This window comes from Bombus huntii, unplaced genomic scaffold (assembly GCF_024542735.1).
Source record: "Bombus huntii isolate Logan2020A unplaced genomic scaffold, iyBomHunt1.1 ctg00000124.1, whole genome shotgun sequence".
Taxonomy (NCBI): Eukaryota; Metazoa; Arthropoda; class Insecta; order Hymenoptera; family Apidae; genus Bombus; species Bombus huntii.
This window is the reverse complement of record NW_026099373.1, coordinates 30,343-52,170: the sequence shown is the minus strand read 5'-3', so window position 1 is coordinate 52,170 and position 21,828 is coordinate 30,343. Positions and strand designations below refer to the sequence as shown.

General features: G+C 35.1%; 2 protein-coding genes, 1 long non-coding RNA gene and 1 pseudogene across 5 annotated transcripts; 2 read left to right on the top strand and 2 right to left on the bottom strand.

Moving 5' to 3' along the window:
- Window positions 1–21,828, bottom strand: part of LOC126877126 (carcinine transporter-like) — a 132,417-nt pseudogene that overhangs the window by 102,642 nt on the left and 7,947 nt on the right.
- Window positions 314–4,153, top strand: LOC126877130 (uncharacterized). Its single transcript, XR_007694776.1, has 2 exons — window positions 314–2,745; window positions 3,920–4,153. It is a non-coding gene; the product is annotated as an uncharacterized LOC126877130 (long non-coding RNA).
- LOC126877125 (omega-amidase NIT2-like) lies at window positions 4,424–20,018 on the top strand. 2 transcript variants are annotated; one of them, XM_050639953.1, is made up of 4 exons: window positions 4,424–4,622; window positions 16,142–16,326; window positions 16,721–16,889; window positions 17,164–20,018. In XM_050639953.1, exons 2-4 carry the CDS (start codon window positions 16,243–16,245, stop codon window positions 17,445–17,447), a joined length of 537 nt encoding a protein of 178 aa, XP_050495910.1. In that variant the 5' UTR covers window positions 4,424–4,622; window positions 16,142–16,242; the 3' UTR covers window positions 17,448–20,018. The 2 variants fall into 2 exon arrangements, with proteins under 2 accessions (XP_050495910.1, XP_050495911.1); XM_050639954.1 differs by lacking the exon at window positions 4,424–4,622 and adding an exon at window positions 11,387–11,476.
- On the bottom strand, window positions 8,081–13,695 carry LOC126877124 (venom serine protease Bi-VSP-like). 2 transcript variants are annotated; one of them, XM_050639952.1, is made up of 10 exons: window positions 13,318–13,424; window positions 13,049–13,246; window positions 12,781–12,876; window positions 12,555–12,709; window positions 12,172–12,226; window positions 10,730–11,474; window positions 10,422–10,517; window positions 10,067–10,345; window positions 9,723–9,991; window positions 8,081–9,639 (listed from the first exon to the last, which is right to left on the bottom strand). In XM_050639952.1, the coding sequence occupies exons 1-6, from the start codon at window positions 13,334–13,336 to the stop codon at window positions 11,446–11,448; spliced, it is 552 nt and encodes a 183-aa protein (XP_050495909.1). In that variant the 5' UTR covers window positions 13,337–13,424; the 3' UTR covers window positions 8,081–9,639; window positions 9,723–9,991; window positions 10,067–10,345; window positions 10,422–10,517; window positions 10,730–11,445. The 2 variants fall into 2 exon arrangements, with proteins under 2 accessions (XP_050495909.1, XP_050495908.1); XM_050639951.1 differs by lacking the exon at window positions 10,730–11,474 and having other exon boundaries at window positions 13,049–13,695.

The following is a 21,828-nucleotide window of genomic DNA, read 5'->3' as shown; positions in this document are numbered from 1 at the left end:
GAACATATCTTTTAATTTATTCCCGAAATCGTTTAAACTTATTACTTCTGTGTCTTCTATGGCGAGAAATGCGTGTCCGCGAAGCTTATTCGTTAATAATTTTACTAACTGAGATTCTTGATGCCTAGGAACCATGTTTCGTGCGCGCTCGCATGCTCTTAAAAATCGAAATACCGAGGGTCGATGTCCGTCGAACACTGGTACTGTCTCTATTGCATCTTTTAACTTAATTGGTTGGGGATTAACTTCTATCGGTATTGTCGCTTGGGAAATTATCGGCGATGATACGGGTGTCTTGATTTCTTTTTTTGCTTTAAGTTTTTCCGACAACATCAAGATCATGTCTTTGTCCAACGATTCTAATTTAGTCGACATTATTTCTTAGGTATATATTTTATCGATAATCGTAACAACTTTAATTTTTTGTGGAGCGAATCGAACCGTTTAAACCAACTTTAATCCTCCGTGAAGCGGATCCCACCGCTGCCACCAAAAATTTAAATCTCTAATGTTACGTATCAATTTGTTTGTTTAAATCGATCAAATCTTAAGTTTAAATTTTACTGAAAAATTTTTTTTTTCGTTTGAGTTTGAATTTAATCTTAAGGGAAATAAATTGAATTGATATTATTGTGTATGTAATACTGATTTAGATTTCTAATTAATACGGTAGTTGCTGCCACCAGAAATAGTCTAAGGACTATTTCAAAATATTTTATTTTTTATTATCTTTTTTCGTTTAATGGGTAGCGTTAACTGACGCTTAATGCAACTGGTAAACGATTTCCACTTTTCGGCTAACCTGCTATGTGCAGGGATATTGGCACGGGAGAGGATTAAAGCTGGGAACAATAAATATTTGTCCTCGTTAAACGGATTTTTATTTGAATGTAGAATTGCTTAGATTATTACCTTTATATATATTTTATTAGCCGGATATATATATTTTAGCGTTGCTGGATTGGATAGGAATGTGAGATTTTTCGTTGTTTTATATAAATTTATTTTTACGTTTGACTTCTTCTTCTCTTTTAATTTCGCTGTAGTAGTTTGCCGTTAGAACCGAAACTCAATTCATTTACTACGATGGATTCTGTTACCATGATTTTCTTGCCTTTTGAGTTTAATAATCGAGGATGATTCTAACGATCCTCTCTGTGTGGGACTCGTGTGATTTCGCAAGCCTTGCCCAAAGACGGGTAATATTTTACCAACAGTGGGAGGAGGAATGCGAAGATCGATGGGTGTTTTCGATAATCGAAAACACCGTTTGCACAAGCCAACACAGCGAACGATCCTTTGGTTAAATTTTCGAAGGGAAATTGTTCTGCTATTTCTCTCTTACAATCGCATGCAATGATGGCAAGAATATCGGTTAATAGCAATGCCGGTATTGCTCTTAATTTTCGATTGACCCCGACGATGTATTTAATGGTCCTCTCTGTGCGGGACTTGTGTGATTTCGCAAGCCTTGCCCAAAGACGGACAATATTTTGCCAACAATGGGAGGAGGAATGCGAAGATCAGTGGGTGTTTCAGTAGCTGAAAATACCGTTCGCACAAGCCGACACAGCGGACAACTCCTTTGTTTAAAGTTTAAACAATGATTCTATCTTCAAAACCGTTCACGAAAATAAAACGAGATCGATGATAGGAAGTTCTAATTCGATTCTCGAGGGCAACGAGATTATCAGAGAAGAAGGAAATTTTCAAAATTAATTTTCTTACCTTGAGGAGTAGGTGCTGTCTGGTGCCATTACCTCAGCTGCTCCGGTGGTCGTCGAAGTTTTTGTTGGGTTTATTACTTGAACTCGAATATAGTTTACTATCAACTTTTACTTTATTTATCTATTTCGATACAGACTGAACAATTTACTAACTGGATTAATACCGCAATTACAATGCGCGTTTCTGTCTAAGCGATGAAATGAGGACTTCAAAGATAAAATCTTTCTTTTACTTAGTCGCGGTTCTCTTTTCTTGACCGAAAAACTAAAGACCCCGAAACGCAAAATACTATACAAAATTTCTGAACGCAATGATGAGCGCAATAACGAACGTAGTAACAATGAACACAAAATATAATGAGCACAAGAATAATGAACGGTAATAACAATGATCACTATAATAATGAACGCAAGGATAATAAACGTAATACGAATGATCCGTAATAACAATGAACACAAAATATAATGAGCGTAATAAGAATGTTCACCAGAATAATAATGAGCGCTGCTCTATGTTGCTTCGCTTATTTATAATGCCATCCCCCACGGGGTGGTGGTCCACTGGGGGTACGCTTCCGTGGGAATCGGGATGTTGCAGTTTGGGTTTCTTGGAATCGTACGTGACAAAATGTAAATTCCGTATTTCGACTTAGTTTTTATCGGTCCTGTGCTTCTGCTGAGCTAGCGTCTAGGAGGCTTGAAGCATTCCATGCTGATCTAGTCTTTTCCGCGAGAAACTTCTATGTTTTGTACCGTGGGAATTACCCGTGTTTCTTCGGCGCGTGCAAGGGCCGGCGGCTGCAGCATCATTATCACCTCGATGTTTGCTCGGGCAACACGCGCAATTCCGCTGCTCTCCCACAACAAGGACCTCCTTCTTCGAGTTATTTTTCGTAAGTTTGGATATTCGCATATTATGGTTGTTTTTGCGATTTTAATGTTTTTTCCTTTTTTGTTGTTTCCCTAGGCTTCGGTGATCGTCGCTCGGACAATGTTTGCGGAGGCATTTCCATCAGAGGTTCCTTATTATTATTATTTTTTAGATGTATTTTGTTTTATATACGATATATATATATATATATATATATATATATATATATATATATATATATATGTCGGAGCGGACATTAGAATTAGGGTTAGGGGCGTGAAACGAATCTTCGTTTGGGTTACACGTTGTCGTTATGCAATAGAGAAGACATTGACTAGTGCAAATACGATTATTATAGAACCGGACAAGTAACCGCGGTAGTTAGGTACTCGAGAAACTAATGACAATGATCCTAGGTTCAATAACGAATCCGCGGTCGACGGGATGATAGATGAACGTACTCACAAAATCTAAGTCGGACGCGTAATATTCACTGATCGTAAAGAGTTACTCCTTTCATCAGTGAGATCACGAGCGAGAATGCCTTTCCCGTCCCGATGATGCCACAGAGGAAAACTATAATGGGGTGTGTCTAAGGACACGAGATCATCGGATTCGTCGAGAAAAGCCTTCGTTCAGAAAGTAAGGGAAATTGGCGTTGCTGCTAATTGGTCAATTTCCATATCGGTGGTTAGAAAAAGATGCTAGCCGCCCTCGAGGGAAAGTTGCTAGTGGGAGACGCCGCTCGTTGAAAAATATGTTTCCCCTATCTTCCCGTAGTTGGGACAAAGACTGTTTGTCTGTTTGAAGGACTTTAGTCAACTAAACCTTAAGATTTATAACGGGCCCTCGGGCTAGCCGAACATGTACTGCGGAGACGCATCGACATCTGGCAATCATCTTACTCGAAGAATAGGGTCTGCGTGTGGCGAGCCACGGGACAGAAACCGTTGGAATGTTTATTGTCGCGTGTCGCCACGAATATTTCTTTTAAGGAGAGCTATAGAATTACTCGATACCTGTTGTTAGGCAAAGCGTTCATCCCTTGACCGCGGCTACGTTGGGCGACAGACTGTCACCTCGAGCCAAAGCTCACCGTCACTAATCTCGAACAATTACAATCGGATTGAATAACTACAATAGTTTAGTTACAGTTATAGTAGACTTTAGATTGCAATGTTGCGGGGCTATCCAAAGGTTCCGGTGTCCTTTCATCTCCGACATATAGATATACATGTATATGTGACGAAATATACTAAAGCAATATTGACCCTTTGTCGCTGAAAGTATCAAACTACAAAACTTCCTTTCAAATTTTCAGAATAAGGAAATCAGGATCATGATAAATAATTGGAACATAATTAAAAATAATATATCTTCTCTATAAGATAATGAATACATTGGTTCATTTAATTTTTATGGATATTCAAACGCTTCTGTGAAATAAAACGTCAAGATTATAGAGTATAAAATTCATAGCTATGAAATAACTAAAACTCTGATGTATTATTAAAAATATACGTTAGGTTGTATGTAGTGATACATACAAAGATTACATGTACAAACCCATAATTAACACAATGCTACCGCAACCATTCTGCAATCTACCTTGCCCAAAACACTTCTCCAGTCACCTCCAAACTCTTCAATTCTCTCCACCTAACCACCCACAAACCATTCACAAACATGCAATTCTCGACAAAAGAAGAACTTATCGTCAGTTGTCCTTAACATCTCGTTCATTCATTTGGTCCCTATCCCCCTATTTCCTCCCACTGCGATGATCGCACTACATTTTTCCACGTCTCTATTCTATTCTCTGGATGATCTGAACTGGTATAGTTTATGTCGTTGATGATAATAATTCCTCCACGACTCAGCAACAAGAGCTACTCTGGGTGATGAGCTTAATGGTGCTGTTGCGGCTATTTTAATTTTTCAACAAGGATCCAAATGGCGCCGTTGACGAAATTCTTTCATTATAAACGTCAACGATCAACATCAGCCATCAGGGAACGAAGAAGGTACGCTGTAACGTGTCTGAGTAATTATACCTCGAGGAGTACATACAGTTATGTAATGAAGATTCGTATGTGAGTGTTTGTTTTCTTATTTCTTTTCCCTTTGTTTCATTTGAATGGATTTTTGTACTCAAAGAGCGAGGTAAGATTACGTCAGATACGTTTTTACATATGCTAAAAAAATGGAAAATGATGATGATGAATCAATGACACGTAGAAAATTATAATCTATTGTATTGCTGTTATCTAATGGTGTTGTAGTTGACTGTATGGTGGATGTATCTAATGGTGTTGTAGTTGACTGTATGTTGTTCAATATTGCTATGAAACTCTTCTGATTCATTGTCACTTATACGAAGGATGGAAGTATACGAAATTGATAAAATTATTAATAATATTTACGAAGAGAAAGTAAACTGTTGGATATATGACAAAATAATTCTATTTTAAATAAGAGACTGGTCAGAGTGGTTATTTTGTTTACAAAATCAAACGAATTTAATGAATGTAATGGTAAGGAAGTAACTATAAGTGGCTGTTAAACTATTTTTATGCTTGAAAAGTAATTCGCAAAGTAATGTAAAGCAGTACTACTGAGTTGTACATAACCTCTTTCAGAATTTGTTCTTAACCTCTTGCTTCATAACTTCCTTAATTATACTCTTCAAACTTATTGACTACTTCGATGTTGTTACGAACAGAAACTGATAAAATATTAATCTTAAATATAGATTGAAATGAAAGCTTGTCAGGTAAATATATATATATATATATATATATATATATATATATATATATATATATATATATATATATATATGTACTACTTACTCAAACTATGGATCACATAACCTATACAAAAAAAAAAAAAAAAAAAAAAATTATTGTACACTATAAAGCAAGAGGTTAAATCTTTAATCTGTTAAGAATTAAATTTTTTATTGTAACTGCGAAAATTATAAAAGTACCAAGCGAAGCAAGTACGGAATATATGCGGAATATGAATCGCTCAACGAACCAAAGAGCGGCTCAGTGACAAAATTAGTAAAGTAAAGACCACAAATATTACAACATTATATTCTACCACAAAATAATTCTCTATACAAAAAAGGTACACAACGAATCGATTTTTCACAACGATAAGAGTCAACAGAACCAATCAAGACCAGGCGAGACTCTCATAAGACAACGATATCAGAGGAATCAAATCAGCGACTTCAATCTATGTTACAGAGTATAGTTATCAAGAAAAATTGCTCTTTTCATGAAAAGTATGGTAATGATACTCTTATAATACATTGTATATCTGGCAGTCGGGTGTGCCCGTGGCCATCGGAAATGTAAAGACGACGCTTTTAGAAAGTGATAGCGCCATCGCGTTTTAAAAACGCGTTAGAAGAAGGACGGTTTCGCTATCCAAGGCGAATCGAAAAGTGTGCGTGTTGCGAGAATCGGAGTTGATCGAGACGTCGAAGCATAGAATCGTTAGAATTGAGTTGCGAGTGTTGTCGAGTGTTAGAGTTGCTAGTGAGAGAGAGAGAGTGAGAGGGAGAGAGAGAGAGTTACCAAATAGTTGTCAAGTTATTTGTTGTAAATACGAGCGTTGCATTTAGTTTTCCTGTTAATCAAACATCGTTTCTCTGTCTAACTAATATCTGTATTTTCAATCCATTATTAATAAATTATAATTAATCGAACAAAATTACACCTTTAATATATTCCGATATTACATTACCGTGATGTAATATTTATCATGCTTATTTTGTACGTAAAACGAATCGTTGGAATATTCCCGAAGCTAACGAAGCATTTCCCAAAAGTTAAACCGAAGAAATTAACGCGAATAGTTAAGTGAAATTTTTCCATTAACTTGCTGACCAACCGGCAAATAAAAAATCATAAAAATTGTTTCAATGTGTTGAGGTCACGCATAACTTCTTTTTTCATTGACGATTACCAAACAGGTAAAATTTCGAAATTGTACGAAGGCCACGTGACCAGATCGTATTGGAATTTGAAGTGCATGGAAAAAGACAACTCGAAGTACAAACCTTGAGCTGTACTACTCGAAGTACAAACGTGAACTAATGGATGCAGAAAAGCAATTAACGCCAAACATCCGAACAGCATCTTGGAGCCCGTCATTGTTCTGAAATAAAAGAAGTGACGAATTAAAAAGACGCAGGACTAATAATAATAAAGGAAACTTAGTTCGTATTATAAATTGAATTTACATCAGAAAAGAAGCACGATCAAGCGAAACAGATCGTAGAAATGACAAATATCATCGATATACGTTTCAGTGTAATTTCACTTTTGAAAATTATTTAGTTTAATACGATCGTATTCATCGCTCTGAAACTTTCATTGTGCTGCAATTTGTGCTGCGTCTTTTTAATTTCTCTATCTTTCTGTGTTTTCGGAAAAATTACTTGAAAGATTAAGAATTGCTTGCCTTATTTTATTTTCGATTAGTTAGGATTTGATTATTCCTAAGGTTTATTAGGTTTATTATTTATAACAGGTTTTATCACTTGTTTATTATTTAGGAGTTTGTTATTTTAGGATTAGTACCTTTTAGGATTTCTTATCCTTCGAGTTTCTGTTTCAGATATCTAGGTCTATTTCAAGATGTTTTATTACATTAGGATTATTTATTCGATTAAGATAATTTAAGAGTTTCACAATGTACAAAGAAATAATCGCGTGAAATTTAGATTTATGCTTTAAACGTATTAAACACGCGGTAATTTCAATGTCTGTAGCCTCGAACGTGTTCTGATTAGTTGTGTCATTGTCTGTGACATTGAAATCACAAAAATCCATTGCAAGTGTGCTGTCATGCAATGTGGATGTAATTGGGTTTTTTGGGGTTAGGTTGGGGTTAGGTTGTATCATCTGATTTGTACAGTACTATTTTAACGCAAGGACAGGAAAGTTATTATATATTTCCCGTCCATTATTTGAATCGTTGTGAAGTGTAACGAATTATATTCGATTCGAGGAGATGTTAATGAATTACCCATTTCATATGTAATTACATGGAAATAAAAATCATTGCAAAAATAATTGATCTAATGACAACGGAATTTCCAATATTTTTTTGTTTCGTCACGTCTTTTTCATAATATATCTTTTATAGGTACGTGATTTATTAATCGTTCGAATGGAAATAATTATTCGTATAATATTCAAACGATTCTAGCCATAAAATAAATTAAAACGATACCTGTAATGCAATCTGCGTATGACGTCAACCTCGATCTATGCTTATACAAGAAATTTTATCAATCAATGACTAGATATATAATAATCAAATATTATAAAATTTCCTGAAAACCTTTAGGTGTTAATATTAAGGTGTTAATATCTTTAATATTTGCAAGTTATTGTTTAGCGCTAATTAGTTAGAATGTAACAAGTGGTGTACCAGAATTGAGATAATTAAGCCACACGAACAATCTTATTTAGATCTTTTTAATTTTTTAATTCTCTTTTGCTCTAATACTTCGTAAAATTAATCTTCATTAGCTACTACACTTCATAGAATAACAAGAGATAATTTTTCTTATATAACGTTTCATTCATAAAATCTATCATTAAAGTATATCTTCATAAAAATATCATTCCATACTAACGGTATATTTGGTGTCATACGAGATAACAGTTACCAGTGATGACATATGTAACTTTATAAAGATATCTCGTTTTATTATATATTAAAAGAATGTACTCATTGCTGCTATATTTCAGATGAAAAAAAGGAGGCAACGATTTTACAGTAAAATCGTTCGTTTACAACTGATTCATTTACATTTCATGATAATACTGTGCATTCTGAATATGCTATGATTTGGTTTAAAATAATAAATAGTCCATTCTTGCATACTATTGCTCCAGCTTTACTTGTATTTTCGATATTGGTATAAATAGAAAGACAATTAATGTCGTTCGAGTCTATTTTCGGATCATTTATATTACGTTTAATCCATATAGTTATTATATGAGACATAGTATCGTAAAATTTGGAAGAATAAAACGTTCGTACAGGAAGTACATTTTATAAGAACTCCAACAAATCTGCGTGTGCACCTAAGATACAAACTGATAGTGATTGTTCATAAGTTTATATACATTATCTAATGTCAATCGAAGGTATCAATTCTTTTTCTCCATAAGAGTACTTTTTCATTTATATGTGTTCAAAAATACATGTGTTCAACCGTGAAGCATATGTCACCTACAACGAAAAAGAGTTTTCCTATACTTAATATTTCCTTTATATACCTATGAAAAGTCTATTCTTCGCGTAGTATGAAATTATGAATAAATCTGGAATATTGTTCAATCTGAAAAGAAAAATAACTTATTGACATCATTCATTGATACGAGATTCAGAATGTTTGTTTTGTCTTGCAGAAAAAGAAGGCAGCCCTCCCTTTCTTTTAATGTGAAATAGAAAGCGAAAATTTGAAAACAGATTTTTTGGAAATTTACTTGCAAATATCGTTTTCAATATCGTGATTTTCTTCCCAATGGTACTGTACTTTCAAATTTTCCAGTATCCCTCTAAAAACAAAAAGTCGAACCTCGTTATTATTAACGCAGGCATTACAAGGAAGAGAAGTATTAGAAAGCAGCTCCTTTTTATTATGGATTTCTTTATAATCATGTAAATAAGAAATTCCGGAAATTTTTTCCTCAAGAATTTAATTCTTGTGTTTTGATTGATAATTATTACACTGCATACTAACTTTTCGCATACTGTTCGCGTCTAACAATTTCCTAATAATAACTACTTCAAAATTACATATGTTCTTGCACGAATTCAAAAGTACGTATGATACAATTATTATTTATCAAAAAATTCCAAGTTAGTAACTTTCTTTTCAAATGGCAAATAACATATACTTTGACTTACCTGTAAGTTTTTGTTCCTAATCATCATTTCCTCTTATAGAACACATCATTATTGTTCTCATAATTACTACCAGTGTCATAGATATTGTAGTGGCTACAACTGAATTAATAGAAAATGATAAATAACTGTGTATAACACTAATACATAACTGTGTATAACAATGACACATAACTTTTACTTACATATCAGTCGATACGGGATTACTGTGATATCCTGTTGATGTTTCTTAAGGCACTTGATTAGGTGCGATACGGTATCATTCCTTATGGTATACTGTAGATAAGTATTTTAGAAAATAACAAGAATAAATCTAAATTATTCAGAGGTTCCAGTTTCGGCTTAGACATAAATACAGGACCATTTGCAAAGAAGAAAGGGTGCGTTTCTACAGCCTCGTTATAGTAACCATGAATACCAATCTCTGAATTACTGGTTACTAAACATAAATATCCTATAAAATTTAATATATTTCTTTAATTTTTAATACATACATGAGTTAGTAGTTCTAAATTATGAATCATCCTACCTGTGATATTACACTTTTCCTTATAATATCATCACTCAAGTGAACAACATTAAGATCATGTAAACCATGTCATCCTATCTTACTGTGAAGATACTTAGTTATGTTATCTAACATTATAAAAATATCATCAAATTCAAGTCCTTTTATTCACATCACATGGCCACGACGATCTGGTTCTTCGTTATATAATGTTCTAAAATTTGTCGTATATATAGGATGTACAAACCGTGATATCAAGGTATCAGTTCTTCCTTCCCAAGGGACAGTTTCATTAAAATTCTGATAGAATTAAAAATTAATTATTAATATTCTAACAATCATATATGTTAAATACATTATAGTCAACGATATATACCTGAGCGAATGTAGGGGTGATTCCTTGATAATTATAAATGTCATCAGCCCACATCATTGTGCCACTTCTTTGTACTCCAGCCTCTAGATTAACAGCCTAAACAAACATACGAAATTTTATAGAAGCTGTACAAAATATAGTATATATGCGCAATATTGAAGCGTTCAAGGGGATATAAAGGTAATGTACATCACATACACGTGTACTCTCATGCAACAAAATACAATTAGATTTAATAGTATAAGCTCTTTTATTCATCATAATAGATTGGAAATTTAAGTGTCTTACGAGGGTGAGTAAAAAGTTACCCGCTCTGTCGGTGTAGAATTTGTTTTAAGCAATTGTCAAAAAAGACATACATCATTTTTTGACATAATCACTCGATTTCTGTATACACTTTGTCCATTTGCCGAAGGACCTTCGTATTTTCTCATTAAAAAATGTTTTGGGCTGAGCTGCGAACCACGAATGCATCGTCGTCTTCACCTTTTCATCAGCTTTTTCGGCATCCATCTCGCACAAACTTTTTAAAACCCAAATCTGTCGTGCACTATTGCATAAGCAGAGCCGTGGCTGATTTGCAAATGATTTGCCACATTATCCAGTGTCACTCGTCTATTCCATAGAGCATAAGTTCATGAACACGTTCAATGTTGTCAACGTGGATGTGGACGGGCGTCCACCTGTTTTTTCATAACACTTGTGCGATCTTCTTTGAACCTTTGTGCCCATTCAAACACACTTCGTGACAAAACACTTTCTCCATAATGTGCATTAAATCTTTGATAAATATAGGCATCAAACATAACCTCCGACCACAAGAAACGAATCACAGCATTCTGCACTGTTTTCCTGCAAATCACCATTGCAAAGCGCCATTACTCGCGCAACGGTCACAAACGAATTGACGTAACACAAAGAAACCTGCGCAGCAGCACTGAACAGATATTGACGTCATACGAAGAGTGCAGATGGATCAATACGGTCGACAGAAGTTTTAACTATCTGGAGTGCGGATAAATTTTTACTGAGAGTCGTATAGGAATCTATAATCTGTAAGTACACCTTTGGCTGAATGGAAATTTCTCTTACATATAGTCAAAAATGCAGAAACTGTGTATTGAATTGGAAAGTGATAAAAAATAAGTGAAGTTTCGAGGTTGCATGTGATTGCATGAGTACACAGGACGTTTTTAGCGAATAAAAAGTAATTTTGAAAGACACGAGACTTATCGTGTATTTTATGCACTCTCTGTGTCCGAATTTCCAGAAGCTCTCTATCTTATGAAGCGTTTTAGATTAGCCGGAAAATTTTGTACGTACATACAAAAAGTATACGATCTAAGTGGAATATTCCATTATTCTCTTGATACAACAGAAACGAAATTTACAGAACTTCTCAGAAAGTTGGTTTATTATTACCAAATTAATAGAATTAATATACGTTTATCATCTTTACATACCTAAGTCGTGGAGGTTTATCGTGCGTAAAAAATTAGTGTCGTTTCAAAGTTACATTTCGTACATTTTAAGCCTATAATTTGTAACGTACAAAACAATGTAAATTTGAGCTGTTTCTTATCTCCACAATAAGAAAATCCAACTTTACGTTTTTTACACAATGATATTTATGGAACAGTAATATCATATTATTGCATCGCTTGGAGAATGAAGTCAAGGTACGATGTGACCCTAGTGTAAACGCTGGGATACCCAGCTGTGCCGCACTTATAAGCATAAGACACAATACCTATTAAATACGAGGTTAATTCATGTTGTATCAGCAGTGGTCCGCCGCGGTCAGCCTGAAAGGATCGTTAAATTTTTAATCAAAGATACTGAAATATATCGATCGAATTGTATTGAAATTATACTTATATACAGTAATAATCTTCTATTGATTTGTGTATTGAAATACTCCAATTTATAACGTACATGTTATATGTATTTTGAGCAAAACTAAGATTAGGAGGAAATTAGATTAAATACCATAACGAGGTGTGAGAAGTGGGCAAAACTATTAAATTGTGTTTATCTATTATTTTTAATGTTTAAGACGTCGATTTGATGTTAATTCGAATTGACGTGTCTTCAGATACCGTATAGTTTGTAGTAACTCTGTAACTTAATTACCGTACAAGAATCCTTTCCACCCTGAGCACGTTCTGCGCATATTATACCATCAGTGACATCAGGTGCATTAGGAAATTTGGAATAAGCTATTTTGCATTCGGCGTTCTTAATCACTGGCATTTGTACTTCCATTAATGCATTACGTCGTGGTCGTCCTACGAAGAAAATAAGAAAGATATTTAAGACTGGAACTGTTTAATTTTATTATAAAATTGATATCACTTACTATATCTTAATGCTCCCCATCCAGCAACAAGGGGGTTATAGCCGACGAAGTTGCTCTTTCGCAGGAGCTCTTTCGTACAAATGGGATATACGTACCCTGAAAAATAAAAAAATAAATGAAAATGCAGGAAACGAATGACCAAAAGTATGAGAAAGAATTGTACACGCTTTATGACACAATATATGTGTACAGTAAGAAATTTCAGGATATGATACTTCAGTAATACTCAATAGCATATATATATATATATATATATTTGAGGACTTACTCGAAAATGGCACCTCCTCCACCAATCTAAGAATGGCAATATTATGATTGTGTATGTTTTCTATTCCATCCATATGTGCACAATGTGCTGCGGTCAAAACATGCCTAGCCGATATCAGGGAACCTCCGCACTTCCATAGTGGTTTGTCTGGGTTTCGGGGATTACGAAAACCTAATGCAACGATCCATGGCCAAGCGCCTAAAATGCAATAGTCATAGTTGTGAATATACATAATTTTTTCTCACATAACGAGTAACAACGATTATTACCTATTCGATATTCGATCATACAGCAGACGATAAGTACATACGTACAAATACTCTGAAATAGAGATTTGATAAAGACAGAAATTAAATTTTTATTCCAGTGGAATACAAATTATTAAATAATTCTATATAATTTCTATTTGAACTATACTGAACTATAAAGTTCAAACGTGTAATTTCTGCCCTAACAGTTTTTGATCTCTATCCATATTATTACTCCTATATCAATTTTTTATTTCGAGCAAAAAGATACTCTTCCTAACATGAAGTAAAAGAAAGAAATAATTCAAGTTAATAAGTAAAGTTACTACCGATAAAATCATAGCATTATTATTTAGTCTAATTGAAATGTACATTGATGTGCTGTTTAATGCCTTTAAAGTTCATTCTTTGCAGTAAATGGCTTATTATTAATCGGAAAGAAAGACATAAAACGTACCAAGTTCAGCTGGTTTACCATCGACCACCACCCTGGTATGAGAGACGTTGCTAAAACCACAGTATGGTGGTCGCAAAGCCTTATACTTATACACAGTTTTTATTAAAATTTCTCTCTTCTCTTTGTTTGGATCGTTCGGACAGCAAACGATCGTAACATTGCCCTGGTATCTGCACACTGATCGTCTATAAAAATCGGTGGCTGTACGGTACTGTATCTGCCATATTTCTTGCAGAGGTTTACATTTTCTGTAGTCAAGGCACCTGCCTTCTTGATTGTCCGGTGTGGTACATTCTGGATCAAACAATTTTAAAACATTTATACAGTTCAAAGATGCGTAAGAAAGCGACACCGATTACTCAACTTTCGAAGTAAAAAGCCGATCAAGTCCACCGGATTGCCCTACAGACACGTATTAATCCGTAAGAGTTAGTCATCATGTTGATAATAATTATCTAAAGAAACTTTTCACGTGAAAATATAAAATTTTAATTGATTAGATATTGTGTTAGCCATACTTAAGAAAGAAAATGAAAATGAATGAAATGAAAGAAAAGGACTACCTTCAACCTCATTTTTTAAATAAACACTTTGTCAGTTTTGCGGTAAATAAATTCTTAGGAATTCAGGACAGTTTTTAGTGAATCATTTTGTTTCGACCGTTCGCGGAGAGACGCGATCGCGAGATAGCACGTCAACGAGAGTTGTAAGTTCCCGTTACGATTAAATAATCGACGCCACGAACTGATCGATCCCCTTATTTCGATTATGATAATAAGGGTAGTTCAATGAAATTCCACAGAATTAACACAAATAAATTAATGTTTATTTCAACAACTTATTAACTAGAAAGATATAAATGGAACAAAAAAAATGTAACTGCGTTTTGGTTGATAAGTAATGCGCGACATACCACATGTGTTGACGGTTCGACTTCTGGAAAAGTTCTGAACGCCTTTCGATTTTTTTCGTTTTTTCTGGAAGGTGACCCCCACTACGTTCGGATCACGCCACATTCTTTTACTGCGAGGTAAAATACGGGCCACGAGTCGACGTTTCTGGAAGTCGCCCTGCTTAATGAACCATGCGCTTGCCACTACAATGTTTGTTTGCCGGGCAGACGCGACGATCCGTCTGCGACATTATAGTGCCGCGATCGATAGTTAAGAATATGACCTATGGTAAGCCGCATGGCGTAACATTCTCCCCCCGTTGAGAGGGTACCGATCAAACTAGGGAGGTGTGGTTGAAGTTCCCATCTTATTTCGTCTCGGTGGCTAGTTGTTCGGGTTTCTCGAGATCGGGTTGAATTGGCAGTGGGACAAGCCTTTTGACGCCCCGATCCAAAATGCTCTTTGCCGTCTGAACTGTAGCTGTCCGGATGACACCATCGGCGCCTGGATGAACCTTGATAACTCGGCCCAGAGGCCAATGCATGGAGGGAACGTTGTCCTCTCTGAGGATGACGATTGTGCCCTTTTGGATGCTGTGTCCACCCTTGCTCCATTTATTGCGGTTGGTTAGCTCGTTCAAATACTCCTTATGCCAGCGGTTCCAAAAATGTTGTTTAAGCTGTTGGATATGCTGCCATTTGGAGAGTCGGTTCGATGGAATGTCTCTGAAATCTCGATCACGTAAGCACATTAATGAATCGCCAATGAGGAAATGTCCGGGAGTGAGGGCTAGGAGATCATTTGGATCGGTGGAGATAGGAGTTAGCGGGCGGGAATTGAGGACTGCTTCTATTTCTATGATAAGAGTATTACGGTGTTAAGCTCATATGTTTCTGTTTCTCCTCTCGCGCTGCGCCATAATATCCTTTGATATTTCCGATCCTCTGGTCGTACGAGGAATTGCCGATACATTTTCTCGATGTCGCCAGTGAGTACGTACTGATGAGCGCGGAATCTAATTAATATACAAAATAAATTGTGAATTGATTCGAGAATATAGGATTTCCCCATTTTCATGATTATCGTGATTTTTGTATAAATATATTTTTTAAGATACTAATAATTAGGTACTTATAAATTAGTATTATCAATTATTTTGCATTTATAATTCCGCCTCTAGTATAAGTGTTAATTGAAAACTAACTTTATGTTTGAAAAAGTACTAGCAAAGTCGTTGAGTAACAAGCCACTGATGCTAACACAAATAGCATTGTCGTAATTAAATATTTCTAAATATTCATTTTTCATTTTGAACCTGTAGAAACAATTTATTATATATACTATTAGCTAAGTAATTGCATATTTAATTAAGTCGAAATATAAAACTTAGTTATTTTAATAATTTAAAAAATAAAAAACTGACAAACATTTCAATTTAATTTATGGTTGGAACAAAAGACAGTTATTTTTCATTAATTGAAATATTGCAATGCAGAGTACTTTCGAAAATACGTCGAGAGTATTCCTGATGGTGAAACGAGCGTTGCTTCATCGAACGCAGCTAAAGAAAACAACATCTATGTAGTTGGTGGTACGATGCCTGAAATAGAGGGCGCTAAATTGTACAATACCTGTACTATTTGGGGTCCCGATGGAACTTTGATAGCAAAACACCGAAAGGTAAGTAATATATTCCTTTATGGCTTTGAATTTGAAAATATTGGGGTGAAGAAAGTGACTCTATCTAGGAATAATTTAGGAATATACATATGTACATACGTATACTATAACCAATTCTATAATTTACGGTTTATAAAATACGTTATGATACGGGAAACGCCCATTTTTGTTGTAATGTGTAATATAAATTTTTCACATACTTAAAATATTATTATACTTATTTTTTCTCCTTTTTAAACATTATTAAATGATAAGATTTTTTAATAAAAGAAAGTGATAAAAACGCTGTCAGTTATTAAATAAAAAATAATTAAAGTTTAGGAGTTGGTAACTTTGATATTAAATTACAAAAGTTGCAGCAATAGAATTAGCGACTACATTTTTATGTTATTAGGTACATCTATTCGACATCGACATTCCTAATAAGATTACTTTTCGAGAGAGTGATTCACTCAGTCCTGGTAACTCCCTAACGACGTTCGACGTGAAGGGCTGCAAAATAGGTATTGGCATTTGCTATGATATTAGATTCGAGGAAATGGCACGCATTTATCGTAACAAAGGTACAGTAACTTAATCGATCAATACTTAACTAGCAAAAAATTAAATATCTTTCTTAAATATATTCTATATAAAATTAATATAATCTGTAACTCTGTATAAAAAGAAGCTTAATTTAAAAAACCAGTATATTTGCTGAAAATGAAACAAATAAAAGAATTAAAAGCACAATAAGAGGACTGTTCTCGCATATTCAGAAATGATGGAATGTGAACCGTGCAACTACGAAGTTAATTGGTATTCGGTGGCTTCATATTTCCTGCTTCTCTGGGTTAGGTTGCCAAATGCTGATATATCCAGCGGCATTCAATATGACCACTGGACCACTGCACTGGTCATTACTTCAGCGTTCCAGAGCGAATGATAATCAATTATACGTTGCCTGCATATCACCGGCTCGTGTTCCTTCAGCAAGTTACGTCGCATGGGGGCATACACAGTTGACCAATCCCTGGGGAAAGATTCTTTACGATTTGGAAACTCAAGAGAATATGGCAGTCACCGATATCAAAAAAAAAAAAAAAAAAAAAAAAAAAAAAAATATGAGGCATACTATATAAGATTGTCATCGATTTAAAATCAAAGTATGAAAAGGATACCCTGGAGAGAGTAAAACACAGAATCATTCCAACTAAACATTCAGATCGTACCGACACCTAGGTATCGTCTTACAATTAAATCTCGGTCTCGAATGGATTAAAATGAAATACATACTTGCAGCTTCAACATCTTCAATATCGAGGAGATTCAAACTTTACAAATAAATGTAAATTGCGATGTAAAACAAAGCGATGTAAAAAGGGAAAAAGGAGGAAAGAAGGAACAGGGAAGTAAAGAGAAGAAACGAATTTTTCATTTTCTCGAAACTGGATCAAGTTTCAGGAAGACCATCCAAGTAATTGATGTCCTCTGTAATTATTTGTTAATCATGCGCGGAATCAGAACGATTCGACCTCGTTCCAAAGCAAATCGTTACTAGAGTAGAGACGGGAATTAATAATTCGTGTCAATTGTTCGATCGTGTTCACAAATTCAAATGCGGTTGAGTGGCGGAAACCATTTATAACACGTCCCATACAGCGTAGATCGCATACACGTCTTAGGATGTATTTTTGGTACTTATATATACTCTATATATATATTCTTACTCTATATATACTTATATGTACTCTATATATATTCTCTATCTTAGATATACCATAAAATATTTCGTGAAATCGCGTATTCGTGTCTAATGTCAGGGATTCTCTTTCCACAAGTCTGCGTTTTCTATATTATCTTTCTTCCTTATCAGTAGGCATTCTCACAATTTGTGATTAATACTGCTCGTACAGGAATATTAGGTTTTTGACGTTGTAAAATTTCACGTGAAATAATAATGCCTATATATTGACTAATTTATCAATTAATTAAATCCGTGTATATCAAGTTTTCTATAATTTAGTACTTTCGTGTAACTACAGAAATTTGATGCAATATAAAACTTGATTAAAACAGCGATTCATTAGGAAACGAGAATAATGATGCAAATATTTTTTGTAGCCATTATATAGGATTTCGATCGCATAATTAATCAGTATCAACTTACCAGTCTGTAATGGAAGGATGAAAAGAAATGCTGGCGGTATACAGACCGCAATCATCATCATTCTCATGTAAAGTTTCAAACTGCAATACATGTTCCTAGTCGTAAGACGTAAGTCGTAAGAGTCGTAAGTAGCGACGAAAAGCGAAAAGAAATGCACAAGCCAGAAGTATCTGCAACAGAAATCAGAATACACTCGTTTTCGCATGGTTGGATCAATTTCGCGTGGGACTAACCTGATTGAACCTAACGCGGGATAATTGCTCAACTCACGACCTTAACCAGCCCGCTTGATTCTCTGTAAATGCTTGAAATTGACGCTTGGATTCTTTCCAGATTAACTAGCTTTGCCCCTCCCTCCCTTTATCTATTTTCTTAGATCGACTTAGAATGGATCGAACAAAGGCACAAAAGAATTCGAAGAAAACAACAACTTATTATCCAAATTGTTCATCAAGGGTAATCAATGCTGTATACTTCCTAGAATTAGGATGAATAGGGATTTGGAGAAACCCACCGGCCATGTCCAGAATAATAAAATATCTCGCTTTTGCAATCTCGCGACTCGATCCGCAATGAGGGGTAAAGGATACCGATCCGCGACCGTATATTTATTTAGTTCTCGAAAATCTGCCTATCATCTATCTGAACCATTATTCGTCTTCACGAGTAACACGGGATATAGAAGGGAAAATAAAGGAAAGGAAGGTAGGGATAAGTAGAAGCTTGGGCCCAAGTTTAATTCACTGAAACCAAGCTGCTTGTATTATCACAAAACAAAATTGCCAGTACGTCATTTCCGTACTCTCGTCCTCGCGAAAATGGTTTTGTTCGTTAAGAAAAAACGAAGAGACAGGGAAGAGAGGAAAAAGCAAACGGAGAGCGCTTTTAAAAAGCTGGCGAACCGTGTGTTACCACAACGAGATACGCGGTGCTATTTGTCGCTTTAAATTGTGTCGCAACTCGTTTTTCAGATCTTTGCCAGGGACGCGTTAAAACACGCTGCAAATATATTTCTGGCTTTTCTGGGGTTTAACTGAAATATGACAAATAACGTTGTAAAACATATGTACTTATGACTTACAGAGTAATTGAGTGTACAAAATATATAGTATACAAAATAGCCAGCGATTTAGGGCTTTAAAAGATCAAAAGAAAAGAAAAGAAGAAAGATAATATGTTGTGGCAGTCTAAGTCGATCTAAGAAAATAGATAAAGGGAGGGAGGGTCAAAGCTAGTTAATCTGGAAAGAATCCAAGCGTCAATTTCAAGCATTTACAGAGAATCACTATTGAAAGTTCAAAGGCCGACTAGTGAGCTTCATACTATCTCATTTTTTAATCAGGCGATGGATCGACGAATCGTATTGATTTCGAGGATTATTATAGTTCTGTGGGAATTTTAAAGCGTGGTTTGTCTAATCTTGTCTCGTTAGCTACAGACTCTTTGGCGAGCAGCCTGAAACTTGATCCAGTTTCGAGAAAATGAAAAATTCGTTTTTCCTCTTTGCTTCCCTGTTCCTTCTTTCCTCCTTTTTCCCTTTTTACATCGCGTTAAGACCCGTTAAATAATATTGACTGCCGTGGACGCTGGCTGAGAAGTGCACTTTATAACTAGCTTTAAAATCACTGACGTCGATGAGGACAAAGGTAAGTTAGAGGGTCATTTATCCGAGCTGGTGTTATTCCGCTGTACAAACTATTTCCGGCCAGTACCTTTTATGTACTTTCGCTTCCGCTAACAAGCAACGCGCCATGTCCATCACTGTTCTATTATACCTTTCCGCTGTCCCGTTTAATTCATGTACGTATGTTGGGCAATTATTTATTCTTATACCTTTATCCCTAGCAAATTTATAAATTCGATTATTTAAATATTCTTTACCATTATCGCATCTTAATATTTTTAACCTCTTGCCCGTTAAATTTTCGGCTTCATTTACGAACTGTACGAAAGAATCAAAGACCTCATCTTTTGATTTTATACAATAGATCCTAGCTATTTTACTATAATCATCGATAAATGAAATGAAATATTTTTCTCCATTGAATCCGGTAGTCTTAAAGGGACCACATACGTCCATATGAATAATTTCCATTATTTCCCTAGTCTTAGTTCGATTATTTTTGAAAGGTAAGTTATGCATTTTGCTTTCTATACACACCCTACATTTCAAAAGTTCCTTTTCAAATTCATTCGGTATGTCAGTCACTAGCTGCTCTTTACCCAAAATCTCTAAATATTTAAAATTTACGTGTCCTAGCATCCTATGCCATCTTTCCTTTTTACTCATACCACTACGTTCGGCGCTGTTTACTAAGTGCTTCTTCCCTTTCAATATACTTTTTATTCTATATGTCCCATTCTCTTTGAACGCTACAGCTGTAAGTATATTATCCTCATCTATTACTTTCGCAATATTTTCTTTGGAAATAACCGTATTCTTATTGTCTGTTAGTTTACCTAAACTAATCAAATTTGCGGACATTTCTTTCGCGTAAAATACTTTCCTCATATTTATTTTATTTTGTTTTCCGAATGCTTCAAAATAACTTATAACATTCCCAACTTTTGTCGCTTTTATCGATCTATCATCGCCTAAATATATATTTACCGGTTCTTTTAGGTCGATAGATTTATCGAAATAATTTATATTATTAATTATGTGATCGGTACAACCGCTATCTAATAGCCACACTATTTCGTTCTTACTTATTTCATTCGTCTCACTGCTGTTTGCTGCGTGCGCCGTTGCTGTCCATATGCCTGCTCTTGAGTTTCCATGCTCGCCCGTGCCGGTTCTTCATTGACGATGAAAGCTTCCACGTCCTCTGCTCGTATTGCCTTTGTTCTCTCTTCCTCTGTTTCGACCACGTGTTGGCCCATGCCAATAGCCGTTACTGCTTCCCGCTTGGACGCCATTTTGACACTCTCTCGCAAAGTGTCCTAATCTTCCACATCTGAAGCATCCTTCCTTTTTTGCAGAAAAGGCGTTGGTTTGCCTTTCTCCTCGATTGGATTTATTTTTCTTCTCTGCTATTTCTATTTTATTTTTCACATACGCTACCGTTTGATTCTCTTCTTTCAATGCGTCTATTATGTCCGCTATGTAGCTGTATTCTTCGGGTAACGTATTCAGCATGTAATTCAGCTTTTCCCTCTCACTTACTTGTGCGCCCGCACTTTTTAATTCATTTATTAATTTTTCGAAATCGTTAAAGAATGATGCTGAATCACTGTAGTTCTCCAGTCTTATGTTTTCCAATCTTCTTCTGCATACGATCTGCAGTGCCGTCGACTCTTTCAAGTACATTTCATCGAACCCTTTTATTATATCATACGCCGTTTTTCCTTCC

What these genes read in the sequence shown, in the direction of transcription:
- LOC126877124 (XM_050639952.1), bottom strand. An exon ending in GGAGGAGGTGCCATTTTCGA is followed by an intron (nt 12,877 to 13,048) that starts GTAAGTCCTCAA and finishes TTTATTTTTCAG; the next exon opens with GGTACGTATATCCCATTTGT. An exon ending in GTGGAAAGGATTCTTGTACG is followed by an intron (nt 12,227 to 12,554) that starts GTAATTAAGTTA and finishes CGATCCTTTCAG; the next exon opens with GCTGACCGCGGCGGACCACT.
- LOC126877125 (XM_050639953.1), top strand. Translation starts at nt 16,243, where the DNA reads ATGCCTGAAATAGAGGGCGCTAAATTGTACAATACCTGTACTATTTGG. An exon ending in TGATAGCAAAACACCGAAAG is followed by an intron (nt 16,327 to 16,720) that starts GTAAGTAATATA and finishes TTATGTTATTAG; the next exon opens with GTACATCTATTCGACATCGA. An exon ending in ACGCATTTATCGTAACAAAG is followed by an intron (nt 16,890 to 17,163) that starts GTACAGTAACTT and finishes TCTCTGGGTTAG; the next exon opens with GTTGCCAAATGCTGATATAT.